Here is a 13,514-nt window from a genome sequence, read left to right on the forward strand (position 1 = left end):
CCCAAGGGGTTATGATTGCATTTTTTGCCCTTTTGAGCCCCCCCCCCCCCTTGGGTTTTTTCGCTTAAAGGGCCCCCCCCCCCCCCCCCCCTCCCCGTCTGGCCCCCGCCCTTCCTCCCCTCCCCTTCCGTCCCAGCCTCACTCATCCCTCTCTCGCCACGTCGCCTGCAGGTGCAGGGAAACGCGAAACGGAAACTGATGGGCTTGCCCATCCCGGAGTGGTTCGATCCCACATGAATCCGAGACGGTGATGGGGGCGTCTCGGCGGTCTCAGGCCCAGTGAGGTAGTGCGCCAGACCATCCCGGATCCTGCTGAACAAGCTCCTCTTGTAGCTCGATCGGTCACACCGCCATCGCCGTCGGGGAGAGGGGGGACGACACTGCTTCGGCAGCGTGCACCTCGATCCTGTACCGTGTTTGTTATGACCCCCCCCGATGAACACACCAGTGAGGGAGGGCGAGACGATCGAGGGGTCCCGTACCACGCGGAATCGGCCCTATCCAGTGCTCAAGTGCTCAATGTGGGAAGAATGTGCAGGCAAGAAAAAACGCGACGCACGCAAGACCCTTCTTCGCGCTGGTTTGCGACCACCGCCGAGCCGCGTGAACCCGGGCCACATCTTCACGACCAGAGAGTCTTCGCGCTGAATTACTCGCCCTCGGTTCGATCTCTCCCCATCCGGCCCGTCCACGGTCGCAGCCGACTTCCGGCACGAAGAGGCTCCAATGCCGACGGCCTATGCCCCGCTCGGCCGCGAGCGCGGATCGCGCTCGTCGGCATCCGTCCCATCGTCGATCGCGGGCCTGCTGATCGCCGCCGGCCTGCTCCTGCTCCTCAACAGTGCGGCGTTTCCATCAACCGCCGCGGCCGCCGCTGCCGACGACGATTTTGACCAGCGGCTGCAGGCGCTGGAACGAGTGCTGCACATCGACTCGGTGGCCGGCGGCGAGGGTGATGTGGCGGACGCAACCTGCCACGCCCGCGCCAACACCGGCTACGCGGGCGACGGAGCGCTCGTCTGGGGTCTCGGCAAGCCAGGCTTCCACCTGGCTGGCGCGTCCGAGTGCTGCACCGCCTGCCAGGCGCACGCGCGCATCTGCGGCGGCGCCGGCTCCGAGGGGAAGGAGTGGTGGCCCGCCGAAGCCAACGGCACCGCGAGCGCGCGCAAGCACGGCCGCCGGCCGGCGATGCTCTGCGGAGGCGGGCAGAGGCGTGCGTGCCAGATCTGGACCTTTTGCCCCTCGCCGCGCTGCTTCGCCTTTGACATCCACGTGCACGAGTTTGGCGAGTGCTGGCTCAAGTTCCAGGCGGAGCGCCTGCCCGAGGCGCCCAAGGACCCGCACTTTGGCCACAGCACCTACCCCGAGCGGATGCGACAAGCGCCGCGCCGGGACTGGCCGTGGGCGGTGAGCATGGACGTGTGGCCAGACGCGATGCCGCGGGAGGTGCCGTGGGTGTCGGGCGTGCTCGCGCCGGCGGGCGCGACCATCGGCTGGGGGCGGCCCGACGACGCGTGGCGGGAGCGATGGTGCCAAAAGCACGGGCCGTGCGATGAGTGAGGCGCGGCGAGGGTGTAGAGTGTGGACGAGGGCCAGTGGGTCCTGTGTGAATTGGGCTTCCATACGTGGTTGGAGCCCCGAACCCGTGTGCCTGCCGCGAGACCTCCTCCTCCAACGCCCCGCCGTGCCAGCACCCGTTTCCATCGATCCCATGGGAGAGCTGTCTCAGGCGGCGTCGCTCCGCGGCCACCGTGGCGGTGTGAACTGCCTCGCGGGCGAGGGTGACATGCTGGTCTCGGGCGGCGAGGACGGGACCGTCCGTCTCTGGGACCTCGGCGCGCAGAGGACGGCGCGGGCGATGGTTGCTCCCGGCGCTCAGGCCGTGAACGCTCTCGCCGTGGGCCGTGGAGGGTGCGAGCACTTTGTCTTTGGCGCCGCTGGACGTGACGTCTTTGCTTACGACCTGCGCGCTCCGGGCGTGCTGATGCGCGAGCCTGCCGTGCCGTCGCTCGGCGGGAGCAGCGACGAGGTGGGAGCGCTGGCAATCGACGCGGCTGGCGAGCATGTCGCGATCGGCGACGACTCGGGCGAGGTGCGCGTCGTCAACCTCGATGGCGATAGCCAGCCGCCGGAGCTGGACGCCGCTCACGGCTCCATCTGTGCCTGCCTCGCCTTTCGCCCAGCCGGTGGCGGCGGCGGCGGGCTCGAGCTGCTTTCGGGTGGGACGGATGCGTTTGCTGTGCGGTGGGACTGCCTCACCGGCGCGACGCTGTGCTCGTGGTGCCTCGCGGCCGCGGCGCCGCCGGCGCAGTCGGACGGAGCGGCGCCACAGTGCCTCTTCAACCCGTGCCGAGCTCGCAGGAGCCTTCCCTGAGCCCTCTCTGAACCTTGCCACAGGCGCCGCGCGTGATCAACCCGCGGCACGTTCACTCGCTCGCCTTTGAGCCCGGCGGCACCGCCTTTGCCGCCGCCCTCGGCGACGGGTCGATCGAGCTGCGAGACGCGAACCACGGCGCTCTCCTCGCGGCGGCTCCGTCCGCGCACGGCGCCGCCGCGTCGCAGGTGGTCTTTGCGCCGCAGCTCGGCGGTGCAGGGTGGGGGACGGCGGTGCCGCTCCTCTCTGCGGGCGACGACTCTCGGCTGCGCCTATGGGCGTGCGAGCCGCCGCCGGCCGAGGGGGCGTCGGAGGGGGCCAGCTTGCGCGCGGTGGGGTCGGCGAGCCTCGCGCAGAAGCCGAACTGGGTGTTGCCCCACCCGTCGGGCGTCGTGTGTGTCGCCGGCACTTCCGACGCGGTGGGTGTGTGGCGCGTCTCTGGCGGCATACGCATACGCACCTGACGGCCGTTTTTGCTTTTGGGAGTCAGTCTTATGACTGCACGCTTGGCCAGAGCTGTCACTTACACATTCTAGGAGATGGTCTAGCCACATGGCCAGCTATCTCATTACACATTCTAGCCTCTCTGCTCTGTCTCTCAGTCTCACACCCACAGGGGCGGGGGCCGGCGCGCGGCGGCCGGGGAGCTATGCTTGTTTGGTATGTTGTATTGTGAAGCGCACCAGCGGGCCGGATGATCGGGATCGGGCTGCGGGCAGGCTTGCTTGGGTGGTCCAACGGTTTTCTTCTCTCAAAAAGTGGTTTGTCCAGATAGCAGATTGTGGCAGCGCCCGCCGCCGTTCTTACTTACACAACGCGAACGTCGAGGAGCGGCGCAAAACTGTTCGCCGAGCGCGTCGTAGGAGCAGGGGTGGCGCACCATGGTAGAGGCGAGTCCGCCGCCACCGCAGCCGCCGTTCATGCCCGGCGCTTGCCAGGTGTGGGCCGGACGCTGCATCCGGCCCGGCGGAGTGCTTGGGACGCAGTTCTACGCGTTTCTCGCCCTCTTTGTACTCGGTGCGGTCCTCATCGTACGCAGCGTCGCCAGGGGGCACCTGGAGAGCGAAACCCCAGGGTGTCGCTGCGCGGCTGCCTTCTCTGCTCCGTCTTGTGCCTACCTGCCTCTACCATCAACCCGATGCGGCAAGGCATCACCTCAGTTGCTCGCAGGTCCTTCGCGGCGCATCTTCTCGCGTCGACAGTGCTCGTGCCCGCTCCGGCTCCAGCGCTGGTCCAACCGCGGCCGCTCGACGAGCGGATCGACAGCCGCACTTCGTTTGCGCAGATTCTGCGCGAGCAGGCGGTGCGTGCCGCCGGCCCGAGGCCCAGGTCGCTTCCGCGGCGGCGCATCGACATCGACTTCGCGGTGCTGCTCATGCGCACGTCGTACGCGACGGCGGACGAGCTTGACTTCATGCCGATGGACGAGTTCCAGAAGCGCCAGTTCCTGCTGCGCCAGGACGATTGGGAGGGCTACCGCCAGCCGCTGCCGCCCGTCAAGCAGGGCGACATCTCCGACCCAAACTACTTCGACTTCATGTCCTACTGCCAGTACGCCACGATCGCCGCGGGGATGCGCGACGGGAGGGTGGTGTTCGAGGAGCTCATCGACGCGAACGGCACCAGCGTCGTGGTGGCGCGAGACCCGGCCCTCCCGCGGGACAATGCGCGGCTGCCGGCGCTGCTGTCGCTGCGCGTCGGCGACAAGATCCTCGACGCGATCGCCGAGCGCTATCCCGGCCTCGCGCCCACCGTCGAGCTGCGGCCGAGCAGGGCGGCGCTCCTCGAGGGCGTCAAGGCGCTCGCGCAGGTGTTCGAGTACAACAACTACCTCCTCTCCGCGCGGCTCGAGCCCTCCGAGCGAGGCTTCCAGCTCTCCGCGATCGCGCCGGCCACAGTCTGGTCGCAGCAGGTGCTCTCGCTCAGGGGCGATCTGGTCAACGACTTTGAGGCGAAGGCAATCGCCGCCTACCTCCGCCGCTGCGCGGTGGACGCCTCCTACACCACCCGGTACGAGGGGTCCGAGGTTGTCCACATTTTCGTCTACGCATAGCTTGGGTAGCTAGGCCGTGTGCCGTGTACACAGTTTGCGTGTACGGCTTTACAATTGTTGTATTTTGATTAAGGTTGCTCCCGGCCCAGTGGGGATTTTGGCCTACTCAGTGACCGTCTAAGGGGCCCTAAATGGCCTGCAATGCCATATCTTTTGTGCCTAATCTTGCCTAGCTTGTAGAGCACCTTAAAAAAGTACTATGTCTTGCAGAGTGTGAGGAAAAGTTTCTCGGGTCCGAGGGCAGCCTCAACTGGAGCTGGGAAATTTGGATTTTGGTCAAACGCCTGCTGGGGGCAGCTTCGCGGAAGTATTCCGGAAGCCAGATGATCCCAGTTTTTCGATGAGGTGCGGGGGTCCGTGGTGAGCAGATTCCCAGATTCTCCAGATTCCCCCTCGAAAACCGCCCCTTTTAATTCATTGCGGCCGCGGGGCCGCGGTCGGATTACTTTTCACTGCACGCCAGCTGCCGCCAGCACTGCAGCGACAGCTCTCTGCTGCCCAGGCGCCGCCGCGGCCACGAGTGTCACCGCCACGTCCCACGAGTGCCACCGCCGTCAGCGTCGCCATGGCCACTGCCGCCGCCAGGGGGGCGAGAGAGGGGCTCCATATGTGTGTATGAGGTGTGTGTCTGGAGGCTGTCGCGCTTCCGTTAGTGTACAGGAAACGCAGGTATTTCGAATAGCAAACGCGCTTATAGCTGCAGGGCATCTGGCTGCGAAACAGGGAGCGCAGCCATCCAAGGTGCACATTTCGAGGTTAGCCGCTACTGACAGACTCACCTCGGGAACACGCGGCCAAAGGCGGCATCCACCTCAAGAACCTCGACAGGGGCGGGCGCAACCCTGTGGCACGACCCAAACCGAACTGTGGCACAAACGCGACTGCCAAGCCTTGCCTGAGCCGGCCGAGCCGCCCGCAGCTGGAGCTTCGATGCAGAAGGACGCTGCGGGCGCAGAAAGAGCCTCCCTCGTCTCTGCGTCGGAGACCTCGAGCGAGCAGGCCGTCAGCAAGAGCACAAAGACGGCTCTCCTGCTCAAATGGGGCAGTCTCGCCGTGCTGATGGTGCAAAACAGCTCCGCGTTTGTGGTGACGCGGTATACGCGGCAGGGTAAGCCCAACGAGCTGTACCTGACCTCGGTGGTCGTGCTCATGGTCGAGCTGATCAAGATGGCCATCTGCCTCCTCCTGCTGCTTCGGGACGCTCGGGGCAGGCAGCCCGAGCGACGGCTTCCCTCCTTCGCTTCAGACCCACGCTCCCGCCCTTGACCTCTGCCGCGTCGTGCGCTGCCTTGCCGACCCACCCCCGTCCCTCGCCTCAGCGTGCGCGAGCTGTGCGCGGAGCTGCAGCACCACTTGTGGGTGGAGCGGTGCGCCGGGCGAACTGCTCGGCTTGCAGGAGGGGTGTGTGCTGAGGAGAGGGGGGCCTCGCTCGCAGGCGAACCACCTTGCTGCTCGGCGTGCCGGCTCTCTGCTACGCGATGCAGAACAACCTGGTTTTCGTGGCCATCAGCAACCTGTCGGCAGCCGCGGCTCAGGTGCTCTACCAGCTCAAGACCATCTCCACCGCCTTCTTCACCGTCTTGCTCCTGCGGCGGAGCTTCCGCGCCGCGCAGTGGGTCTCCTTTTTGCTACTGATGGCCGGAGTTGCGCTGGTGGCCGTTGGGAGAGCGTGCCCCTCCTCGTAGCCGCCCCCTGCTCAGCCGCCGCTTTGTCGGCCCGCAGGTGCAGTCGGAGGACGGAAAGTCGTCGAGCGCTCCCACCGGCGCCGCCCCTTGGCTCGGTGTCAGCGCCGCGCTCGCAGCTGCCTCCATCTCGGGCTTCGCCGGTGTCTTTCTCGAGAAGATGTTCACTTCGGGCCCCCGCCTCGCCGTGATTTTGTCCACACGCAGAGAGCGGCTGCAAAGCGGGCTCTTGTTTCACTGCAGGGGGCACTTCGCTCTGGATGCGCAACGTGCAGCTCGGCCTATTCGCGATCCCGCTGCAGTGTATCGCCATCGCCCAAGTCGACGGCGGCGTGGCGGAGCGGCGCCGAGGACGGATCGGCTCTCCTCTCTGACTTTCGGTCAATGTCAATCTGTAGGCCAGAGGGTGATGAGGCGCGGTCTCGTGCAAGGCTTCCATACCTCGACATGGGTCGTTGTTGCGGTGCAAGTCGTCGGCGCGCTGTGCACCGCCGTGGTGATCAAGTTTGCCGGAAACGTGTCGTTGTGCCGAGGTTGCGCGTCTCGAGTAATCCACTCTAGCTGCAACCGGTCATGGCGTCGATAGGTCCTCAAGACGTTTGCGACGGTGCTCGCTCTTCTGCTCACTTGTGGCTCGTCGATGGTCCTCTTTGACTTTCATCCGACCCAGCTCTTCTTTGAGGGGATTGGGTGAGCCATCCCCATTGCCCCGCGACCCACGAGGCTGAGGCTGAGGCTCAGATTGCGTGTGTTGCAGGCTCGTTTGCGTATCTGTCTGGCTATACGCGCGGCCGGGCGACGTCTCCGACGTCCTCGGCTTGTGCAGGCGGAAAGAGAGCTCACCCAGGTCGGCACCGTTGCGCCATATCCCCGACGACGTGTCGGAGGAGGAGCTTCCGCCCAAGGACGGTCAAATAGTCGTCTAAGATTGGCCTCGGCACTCTCTGGCAGCGTGACTCTTTGACTCGGAGACAACATCGAGGAGGACTGAGCACCGCTTGTGACGTTTGTGGCGCTTGCACCTAGCTTTTTTATAAAATGCTCTTATTCTGGATACGTGCGCCTCGGCATCCGCGCCTGGGCATGCGGATGCGCCTGCGGCTGCGCCCCCTGCGGCGTGCGGGGCTGGGTCGTGGGGTTTTCACAGATGACAGAAAGGTTGATATTGCAATGAGAAACAAGAAACTCACACGGCACACGTCAGTGAGGGTGTGAGACGGGGAGTTCACAGAGACCTTGTTACCCGCTTTTGAGCGTGAAAAGCCGCCCTGAATATGTTGTGAAGGAAACACACCTCTCAACGTGGGAGCTGCCTCCTCCGTCGATCCTCCGGTGGCCTGGGTGCCTGTTACCCTCCGCCTTTGCGCGCCCTCGGCGTCAGCTGAAGCAACCCGTTATTCACAAGTTCCTCGAAGTGAGCGTGAATGATGGCCTCGAAGCGCGAAACGGAGACCAGCGTTCGCTTCTGCATGAGCCAAACCATTTGCACAATTCTGCGCGGGGAGGGAAGGGAGATGGGGACGAGATGAGCGAGGCTGCGCAGGCAGAGAGGCTTTGCCGGTGGCGGTCCGCGCCGGTACTTGCTCGCGTGCACGGTCTGGTCCTGGAACGCCTGGGCCAGCGTGTCGGCAACAAAGATGGAGCAATACACCACGCCAAACGCGAGCAGGAGAGAGCGCGTGTCAAACTCATCAGTCAGACAGCTCGCGGATGCAGAGGAGGGCTCATCGGCGCACAGGACGTGCTGCCTGCGCGGGTGCGAGCGAGTGTGTCAGAGTACGTGCTGTCTCTTCTCCTGTGCGGTGGTTTCGTGGCGTACCTTCGGCTGCTGTGCTGAGCAAGTACGCACTGGGCCACGATGTTAGACATGCACCAGACCTGAGAGATGACAAACCACCGCAGCAGCGAGCCGGACCGCGAATACGCGCCGGCAGCGCCGACCACGCCCGAGGCAGCAGCTGCGGCAACAGTCACGAGCATGAACTGCGCATCGGTGCGCGCTGGCATTGTGCGGACCGAAGAGATGAAGGTCGTAGCACACGCCGTCTGCACCGCGCAGCAGGACAAGAGGAGGGCGCGCGACAGAAGGACGTAGCGGCCGCGTCGATGGATACCACGCCGACTTGTTAGCCGGTCAAAGTAGTCTGAAAGGTCTTCCGGCTCCAGCTCCTCCTCTGAGGTGTCCCACAGCCGTGGTGCGGAGCCGGCTATGGAACTCGCAGAGAGGCTGAGCGCTCGGCTGGTGGCACTGCTGCCACTGCGGCTGCTCGCGGGAGATGCGCTACCGATCAGCGACCGGCGGCCTGGGCTCAGCGGCGAGCCCGTGTTGTCGGCCAGCGGCGCGTACTGTGTTGCGGACGAACGCATGCTGTTGTTTTGTCGTTACGCATTATTTCTTCTTGCCGCCCGAAACCAACGAAATTCCAGGTTGGAAGAGGGGTGCGTGCAGTATGAGCCCGACCCAGGTCGTAGTGCGCTTGCGTTCGGCGGTTAGCGGTGCGCTAACCCCGAAGAACCAGTCGGTGTCGCTCCTCATCGCTGGTCCTGGTGTCACTCACAAAATTGAAATGTGGCACATCTCTCTCTCTAAAATTCTCTTCGCTGGTGTCCAGTCCGAGCCTGACTGTTCTTATCGCAAACTCCGTCAGCAGTTCACCTCTGTCCTCGCTCTCTCTCTCTCTCTCTCTCTCTCTCTCTCTCTCTCTCTCTCTCTCTCTCTCTCTCTCTCTCTCTCTCTCTCTCTCTCTCTCTCTCTCTCTCTCTCTGGAACTCGGGTACGTACGTTCATAAGAGCTACATACATAAAAAAGACACCAATACACATTGTTATGACCCCCCCCAATGAACACACCAGTGAGGGAGGGCGAGACGATCGAGGGGTCCCGTACCATGCGGAATCGGCCGGCCCTATCAAGTGCTCAAGTGCTCAAGATCAAGAACACAAAGAACAAAATACGACGAAGAAGTCATCATGCACGCCCTGCGAGCGGAACGGGATGCGCACTGTGCCTCTGTGTTCGTGCGTGCGTCGCCCATATCTCCTGCCTGTGGAGCCTGCTGTGACCTGTGTAGAGTACTTGGAGTAAGTATTTATTGTGCACTCACACACACCACGAGCCTGCTCTATTTAGAAGAATGTTTTCGCTCCGTCCGTGGCTCCGTGCCCCGTCCTACATCCCCAGGCGAGCTGCCCCTACTCGCCGAGCCCCGTTTGGCCCGCCGTCGCCCGCTGTTCACAAGGATTTGGGTCCTAATCTGGAGGAGCAGGCAGGCGGAGCCCTGCAACTTTGGCTGCTACTCCCCTCATGACCGCCGTTGCGCATCTGTCCGCCTTCACGGTGCGTGTTCGTGACGACAGGGCGGCCGAACTTGCGAGCGTGCGCAACCTACGCGTTGTAGAGGCGCGATCCGATCACGTCGCGAGCCTGCTTGAGATCTCGCCGACGTCAATCTCGCGAGACCAAATTGAAGACGGGCTGAGAGCGAGCATCGAGGCTGAACACAACGTCTGGCAGCCCAGTCGCACAGTGACCCACCTTACCTCTGAATCAATCACCAACAGGCGTTACGGCAGCAGCGGCGCGTTAGCGGGTCGGACCCGACGAGGGTCAAGCTCGAGGCCTTCTTGGCGCGCGACACCGCAGGCCTCCAGCCGCCGCCTCCGCCCCCTCCGGCCCCGCCGTCGCCGCCACCCGCCGCCGCTAAGCTCCGCAGCTTTGACAGCCGCGCCGGCGAGGCGCCCGTCGTCACCAGCCTCCTCGCCGAGATTCGCGCCTTTCAGCGTTCGCCCCGAGCCTCTGCCGTAACCTCGGCCGCCTCACGGAGCCAGGCCTCTTCGCCGACTGTGGTGCTTGGAGCGCCGCCGGCCTCGGCCCCGCCCCTGCCGTCGGGTTTGGCTCCGCCCCTGCCGCCGCCGTTTGCCGTTGCGTCGCCCGATTGGGTCGGGCGGCAGTGGCAGGCAGCAAGGGATGCCGCCGAGGCGGAGGCGGACAGTGAGGAGTGGTTGTGGGTCCCGAGCCCCGCGACAGGATCGCTCGAGGCGCCAGAGGCGCCGGCCGGGCTCGGGCGGTGTGTTGTCTGCGGCGGCAGCCGAGCCGACGCCGCCTTCTACAGGTGCGGCCACCTCTGCGCTTGCCTCGAGTGCGCGAGCTCTCTGCGACGCCGGGCGATGCCGTGCCCCATCTGCCAAGCCCCGATCTCCGACGTCGTCGCATTGCAATTCGCTGCGTGAGGCACGAAGCATCGATGTCGAGGGTGTGCGAAATGCTTCTTTGAGGGATTGACGAGCAAGGCGACGCGTGAATGGCGAGTCGAGCATTTGCGCCAACAGGCTCGTGCCACACCGTGCGCTTGTGCGAGCGGGGAGAGCAGACATTGGACGCGACGGTGCTCAAGGGCAGGACAAACATCGGTGACAGTGTTTTGAATTTCGCTCCGCATTGGGATTGCGGTAGACTCTTCTGGTGCGACGATCGGGGGCTGAGAGTGCGAGAGGGACAGCGAGCAGTCCACAGCGTGCCGCTCCGCCGCCTGAGCCGCCAGAGCTGGGGCTCAGAGAGTTTGAGCCTCTCTTCGTTCACTCTTGGCTGCTAGGCTCAGCCTCAGCATCTCGCGCTCTCGTTCCTCTCGTGTCTCGACTCCGTCGGCACGGACTCTGTGCAGTGGCAAAAAAGTAGAATTGTGCGACGATTTCGTTCTAGGTGTGCGCGGTGCAGTGGGGTGCACAGTGGGGTGAGCTGCGAGTGAGACGTGCGACAACCGACATGCGAGAGGCGGGAAATGTGCTTAAATGCTAAAAAATGGCAGTGTCCAGTGTCCAGTGTCGAGTAAATTCACGATGTGTATATGTATGTGTGTCATCTGTAAAGTGCGGAACCCAAACGTCGTTGAAAAACACAACACATCTCCTACACACCGAATGCTGTCGTACACGGTACACCGTGCCCGGCCTGCGGTGAAATCCGCATCGCTCACCCAACATATCCAATGCGACCTCCATGGTAAAAACCTCGCCTGCGCCAAGCAATGGCGGCAAGCTCCTCGGCCAGAGCTGCTGCTGCAGAGCCTAGAGGCGGAAGACGAAGCGAGCGCGCGCAAGCGGAGCAAAGGAGGTGATCGAGCGGGAAGCAGCAGCAGCCAGCGCACGCCTAGCCTCGAGCAGCCTCCGAGCAGCCTCTGCCGTGCACGCGATCGGCTCAGCCTGCAGAGAAAGTTGCATTGCCGCCCGGAGAGCTAGCCTCCGCCCTTCCTCACGGCGCATCCGCGCCTGGCGCATCGGCCGCGGAAGTCGGGCCGTCGAAGCTGGGCAGCGCCTGGAGCGCCTGCAGCAGCTCCGCTGGAACATAAGTGGCGTCGATAGGATCCTCCTCGAACACCTTGCCGTGCAGCTCCCGCTGGCACGCCACGGCCGCCTGGACACTGCCAAACAGCACAAAGAGGCGGCGCTGAATCATCGCATCGAGAGCCTCGTCGGAGGCCGCGGCACCTGGCTTCGGACAGAGAATCACGTGGACCTGCCCGTGCTTCTGGCACTCCGCGTGTGCGTCCTCGAGAATATCTCCCATGATGTCGGCGTCCTCCAGGTCGCCCTCCTTGACCATGTGGTTCAGAGCGAGCGCCTCCGTCGCACCGGGCGGTATGGCGGGCTCCGTCAGCCCCGCCACCTCGGACAGCAGCCGCTGCGGCGGCGCGCTGCCGCCCGACGCGTCGGTGAGCAGAGGCCGCTGCGGCTCCGTCGACCCGTCGGCTCGCTCCTCGTGCGAGTCCGGCGGCTCGGCGCCGTCGGGCGAGATGGTGGTGTTTCCGAGGACCTTGTACATGCGGAGCGTATCTTTGAGGTGCTCGCCGACCGACGTGTAGCCTCGCGGCCGGCCGAGGCGGATGCTGCGGCCGAGGAACTCGATGCCGTTGAGCGCCGAGAAGGAGAGCGCCTCCGCGATGGTCCGGCACTCGAGGAAGGCGAAGTGGCCGCCCGACGCGATGTCGACCCCGACGATGGGCTCGCCGGGCAGCGACGTGTCGTGCAGCGACGTCGCCTTGAGGGCGGCACCTGCAGCGGGCCCCGGGCGTGGGCGCGCGAGGGGCGGGGCGAGGCGTCGCGCGGCGGCGCCACGAAAGAGGCGGCGGCGGGAGGGGAATCTCGGCTGATCTCGGCTCCTCTCTGCGCACCAAAGAACTCGGCGACCGCGGGCGGGGTGAGTCCGGGCGGCACCGGCGAGGGGAGGCCTCCGACGTAGACGGTGCGCTGCGTCTTTGTGCTCTTGAGCGCGTCCTCGCGGGACGTGATGCCGGGCACCTGGGGGAGGGGGGCGGGAGGGGTCAGCGCGGGAAGAGGAGCAACCTCGGCCCGTGCGGCAGGGCGAGGGGCGCGGGCGGGTGGGCTCGCCGAGTGGCAGAGGGTTAGGGTTGGGGTTGGGGTTGGGGTTTGGGTTGGGGTTAGGGTAAGGGTTGGGGTTGCTCGCCGAGCTGGCAGCCGACATGGCGCACGCGCTGATCGCCTCCGAGTTCTCGGTGGGCAGACCTAAGGACGCGTCGTGAGCCGATGAATCACTGGGCAGCGATGGCCGCCTCGCGCAGGGTGTCGGCGAGCCTTGGCTCGCGGCCTTGGCCTGCTCGCGCATGTCGCGGTGGCGGTCGGGAAACTCGTTCAGCTTTTGCTTGCCAGTGTAGTGGAACACGCTCGTGCTGCCCGAGGGAGGGGGGTTGGAGGTGGGCGGGCGGAGCGACGCACTCGGCGCCTCAATCAATCATTAGCAACGGCTGATTGATCATTAACCATTGCAATTCATACGGGGGGCGGCGCACTCGACGCCGGCGCGCTGGAGGGTCTTGATGTCGACGCCGGCGGCGGTGAGGATGGTGAGGCCGTCCACGTTGGGCGGGAGGCCGGGCGGGATGCAGAGCTCGTCCAGCTCGGGGGGAAGCGCCTGTGCGCGGGGCGGCGAGGGGAGGGTGCGGTCACGGGGTCGGGTGGGTGGGAGGGGGGCGGGTCGGGAAGGCTTCTGCGACCCCCCGGTCCTCCTGGGGGCTGTGGCGCGCCTCGTAGTCTTGGCGGTCGGGGCGGTACCAGTCTTGGCCGCGCCGGATGACGAGCCGGCTCTCGCTCATCACCAGCTGCTGGTTGAGGGAGAGGGCGCGCCTGCGGGGGACGGCTCCGAGCAGGGTGTGGCTAGAGGCGCCCTCCCCCTGGCCGCAGCGCGCGAGGGAGCGAGCGTGCGTGCACTCGATGGCAGAGCGGAGCTCGAGGAAGGAGTACCGCTGGCTGCCTCCGTGCGGCAGCACGGTCGAGAGGATCACCGCGCCAGGCTTGTCGAGTCGCAAGCCGCGGCTCGCGATCGCCTGCTCCATGAAGCCCTGGGGCGGCGGGCGGCGGCGGGCAGAGGGTGGGGACATCTCGTGAGATATC

General features: G+C 65.2%; 5 protein-coding genes across 5 annotated transcripts in view; 4 read left to right on the top strand and 1 right to left on the bottom strand.

Moving 5' to 3' along the window:
* Positions 1-726: 726 nt before the first annotated feature.
* Positions 727-1,560, top strand: EMIHUDRAFT_237378 (hypothetical protein; the record flags this gene model as incomplete). Its single annotated transcript, XM_005777988.1, has 1 exon — positions 727-1,560. The coding sequence occupies one exon, from the start codon at positions 727-729 to the stop codon at positions 1,558-1,560; it is 834 nt and encodes a 277-aa protein (XP_005778045.1).
* A 151-nt stretch (positions 1,561-1,711) lies between these two features.
* EMIHUDRAFT_237379 (hypothetical protein) lies at positions 1,712-2,838 on the top strand (the record flags this gene model as incomplete). The annotated part of the gene is made up of 2 exons (XM_005777989.1): positions 1,712-2,239; positions 2,398-2,838. 2 exons carry the CDS (start codon positions 1,712-1,714, stop codon positions 2,836-2,838), a joined length of 969 nt encoding a protein of 322 aa, XP_005778046.1.
* Positions 2,839-3,255: 417 nt separating this feature from the next.
* On the top strand, positions 3,256-4,427 carry EMIHUDRAFT_237380 (hypothetical protein; the record flags this gene model as incomplete). Its single annotated transcript, XM_005777990.1, has 2 exons — positions 3,256-3,449; positions 3,545-4,427. 2 exons carry the CDS (start codon positions 3,256-3,258, stop codon positions 4,425-4,427), a joined length of 1,077 nt encoding a protein of 358 aa, XP_005778047.1.
* Positions 4,428-5,227: 800 nt separating this feature from the next.
* Positions 5,228-7,163, top strand: EMIHUDRAFT_430220 (hypothetical protein). Its single transcript, XM_005777991.1, has 8 exons — positions 5,228-5,638; positions 5,747-5,794; positions 5,863-6,079; positions 6,150-6,282; positions 6,353-6,436; positions 6,508-6,626; positions 6,696-6,799; positions 6,867-7,163. Exons 1-8 carry the CDS (start codon positions 5,358-5,360, stop codon positions 7,033-7,035), a joined length of 1,155 nt encoding a protein of 384 aa, XP_005778048.1. The 5' UTR covers positions 5,228-5,357; the 3' UTR covers positions 7,036-7,163.
* Positions 7,164-10,950: 3,787 nt separating this feature from the next.
* EMIHUDRAFT_457481 (hypothetical protein) overlaps positions 10,951-13,514 on the bottom strand; it is a gene marked incomplete at its 5' end in the record, with an annotated part of 3,066 nt that continues 502 nt past the window's right edge. The window contains 6 exons of the mRNA XM_005777992.1: positions 10,951-12,144; positions 12,321-12,404; positions 12,660-12,717; positions 12,914-13,035; positions 13,118-13,247; positions 13,332-13,447. Coding sequence (XP_005778049.1) covers positions 11,359-12,144; positions 12,321-12,404; positions 12,660-12,717; positions 12,914-13,035; positions 13,118-13,247; positions 13,332-13,447 — 1,296 coding nt within the window. The 3' untranslated portion in view covers positions 10,951-11,358. The remainder of the gene's footprint in view (positions 12,145-12,320; positions 12,405-12,659; positions 12,718-12,913; positions 13,036-13,117; positions 13,248-13,331; positions 13,448-13,514) is intronic.

This window comes from Emiliania huxleyi, assembly GCF_000372725.1.
Source record: "Emiliania huxleyi CCMP1516 unplaced genomic scaffold EMIHUscaffold_250, whole genome shotgun sequence".
In the NCBI taxonomy this organism is placed as follows: Eukaryota; Haptophyta; order Isochrysidales; family Noelaerhabdaceae; genus Emiliania; species Emiliania huxleyi.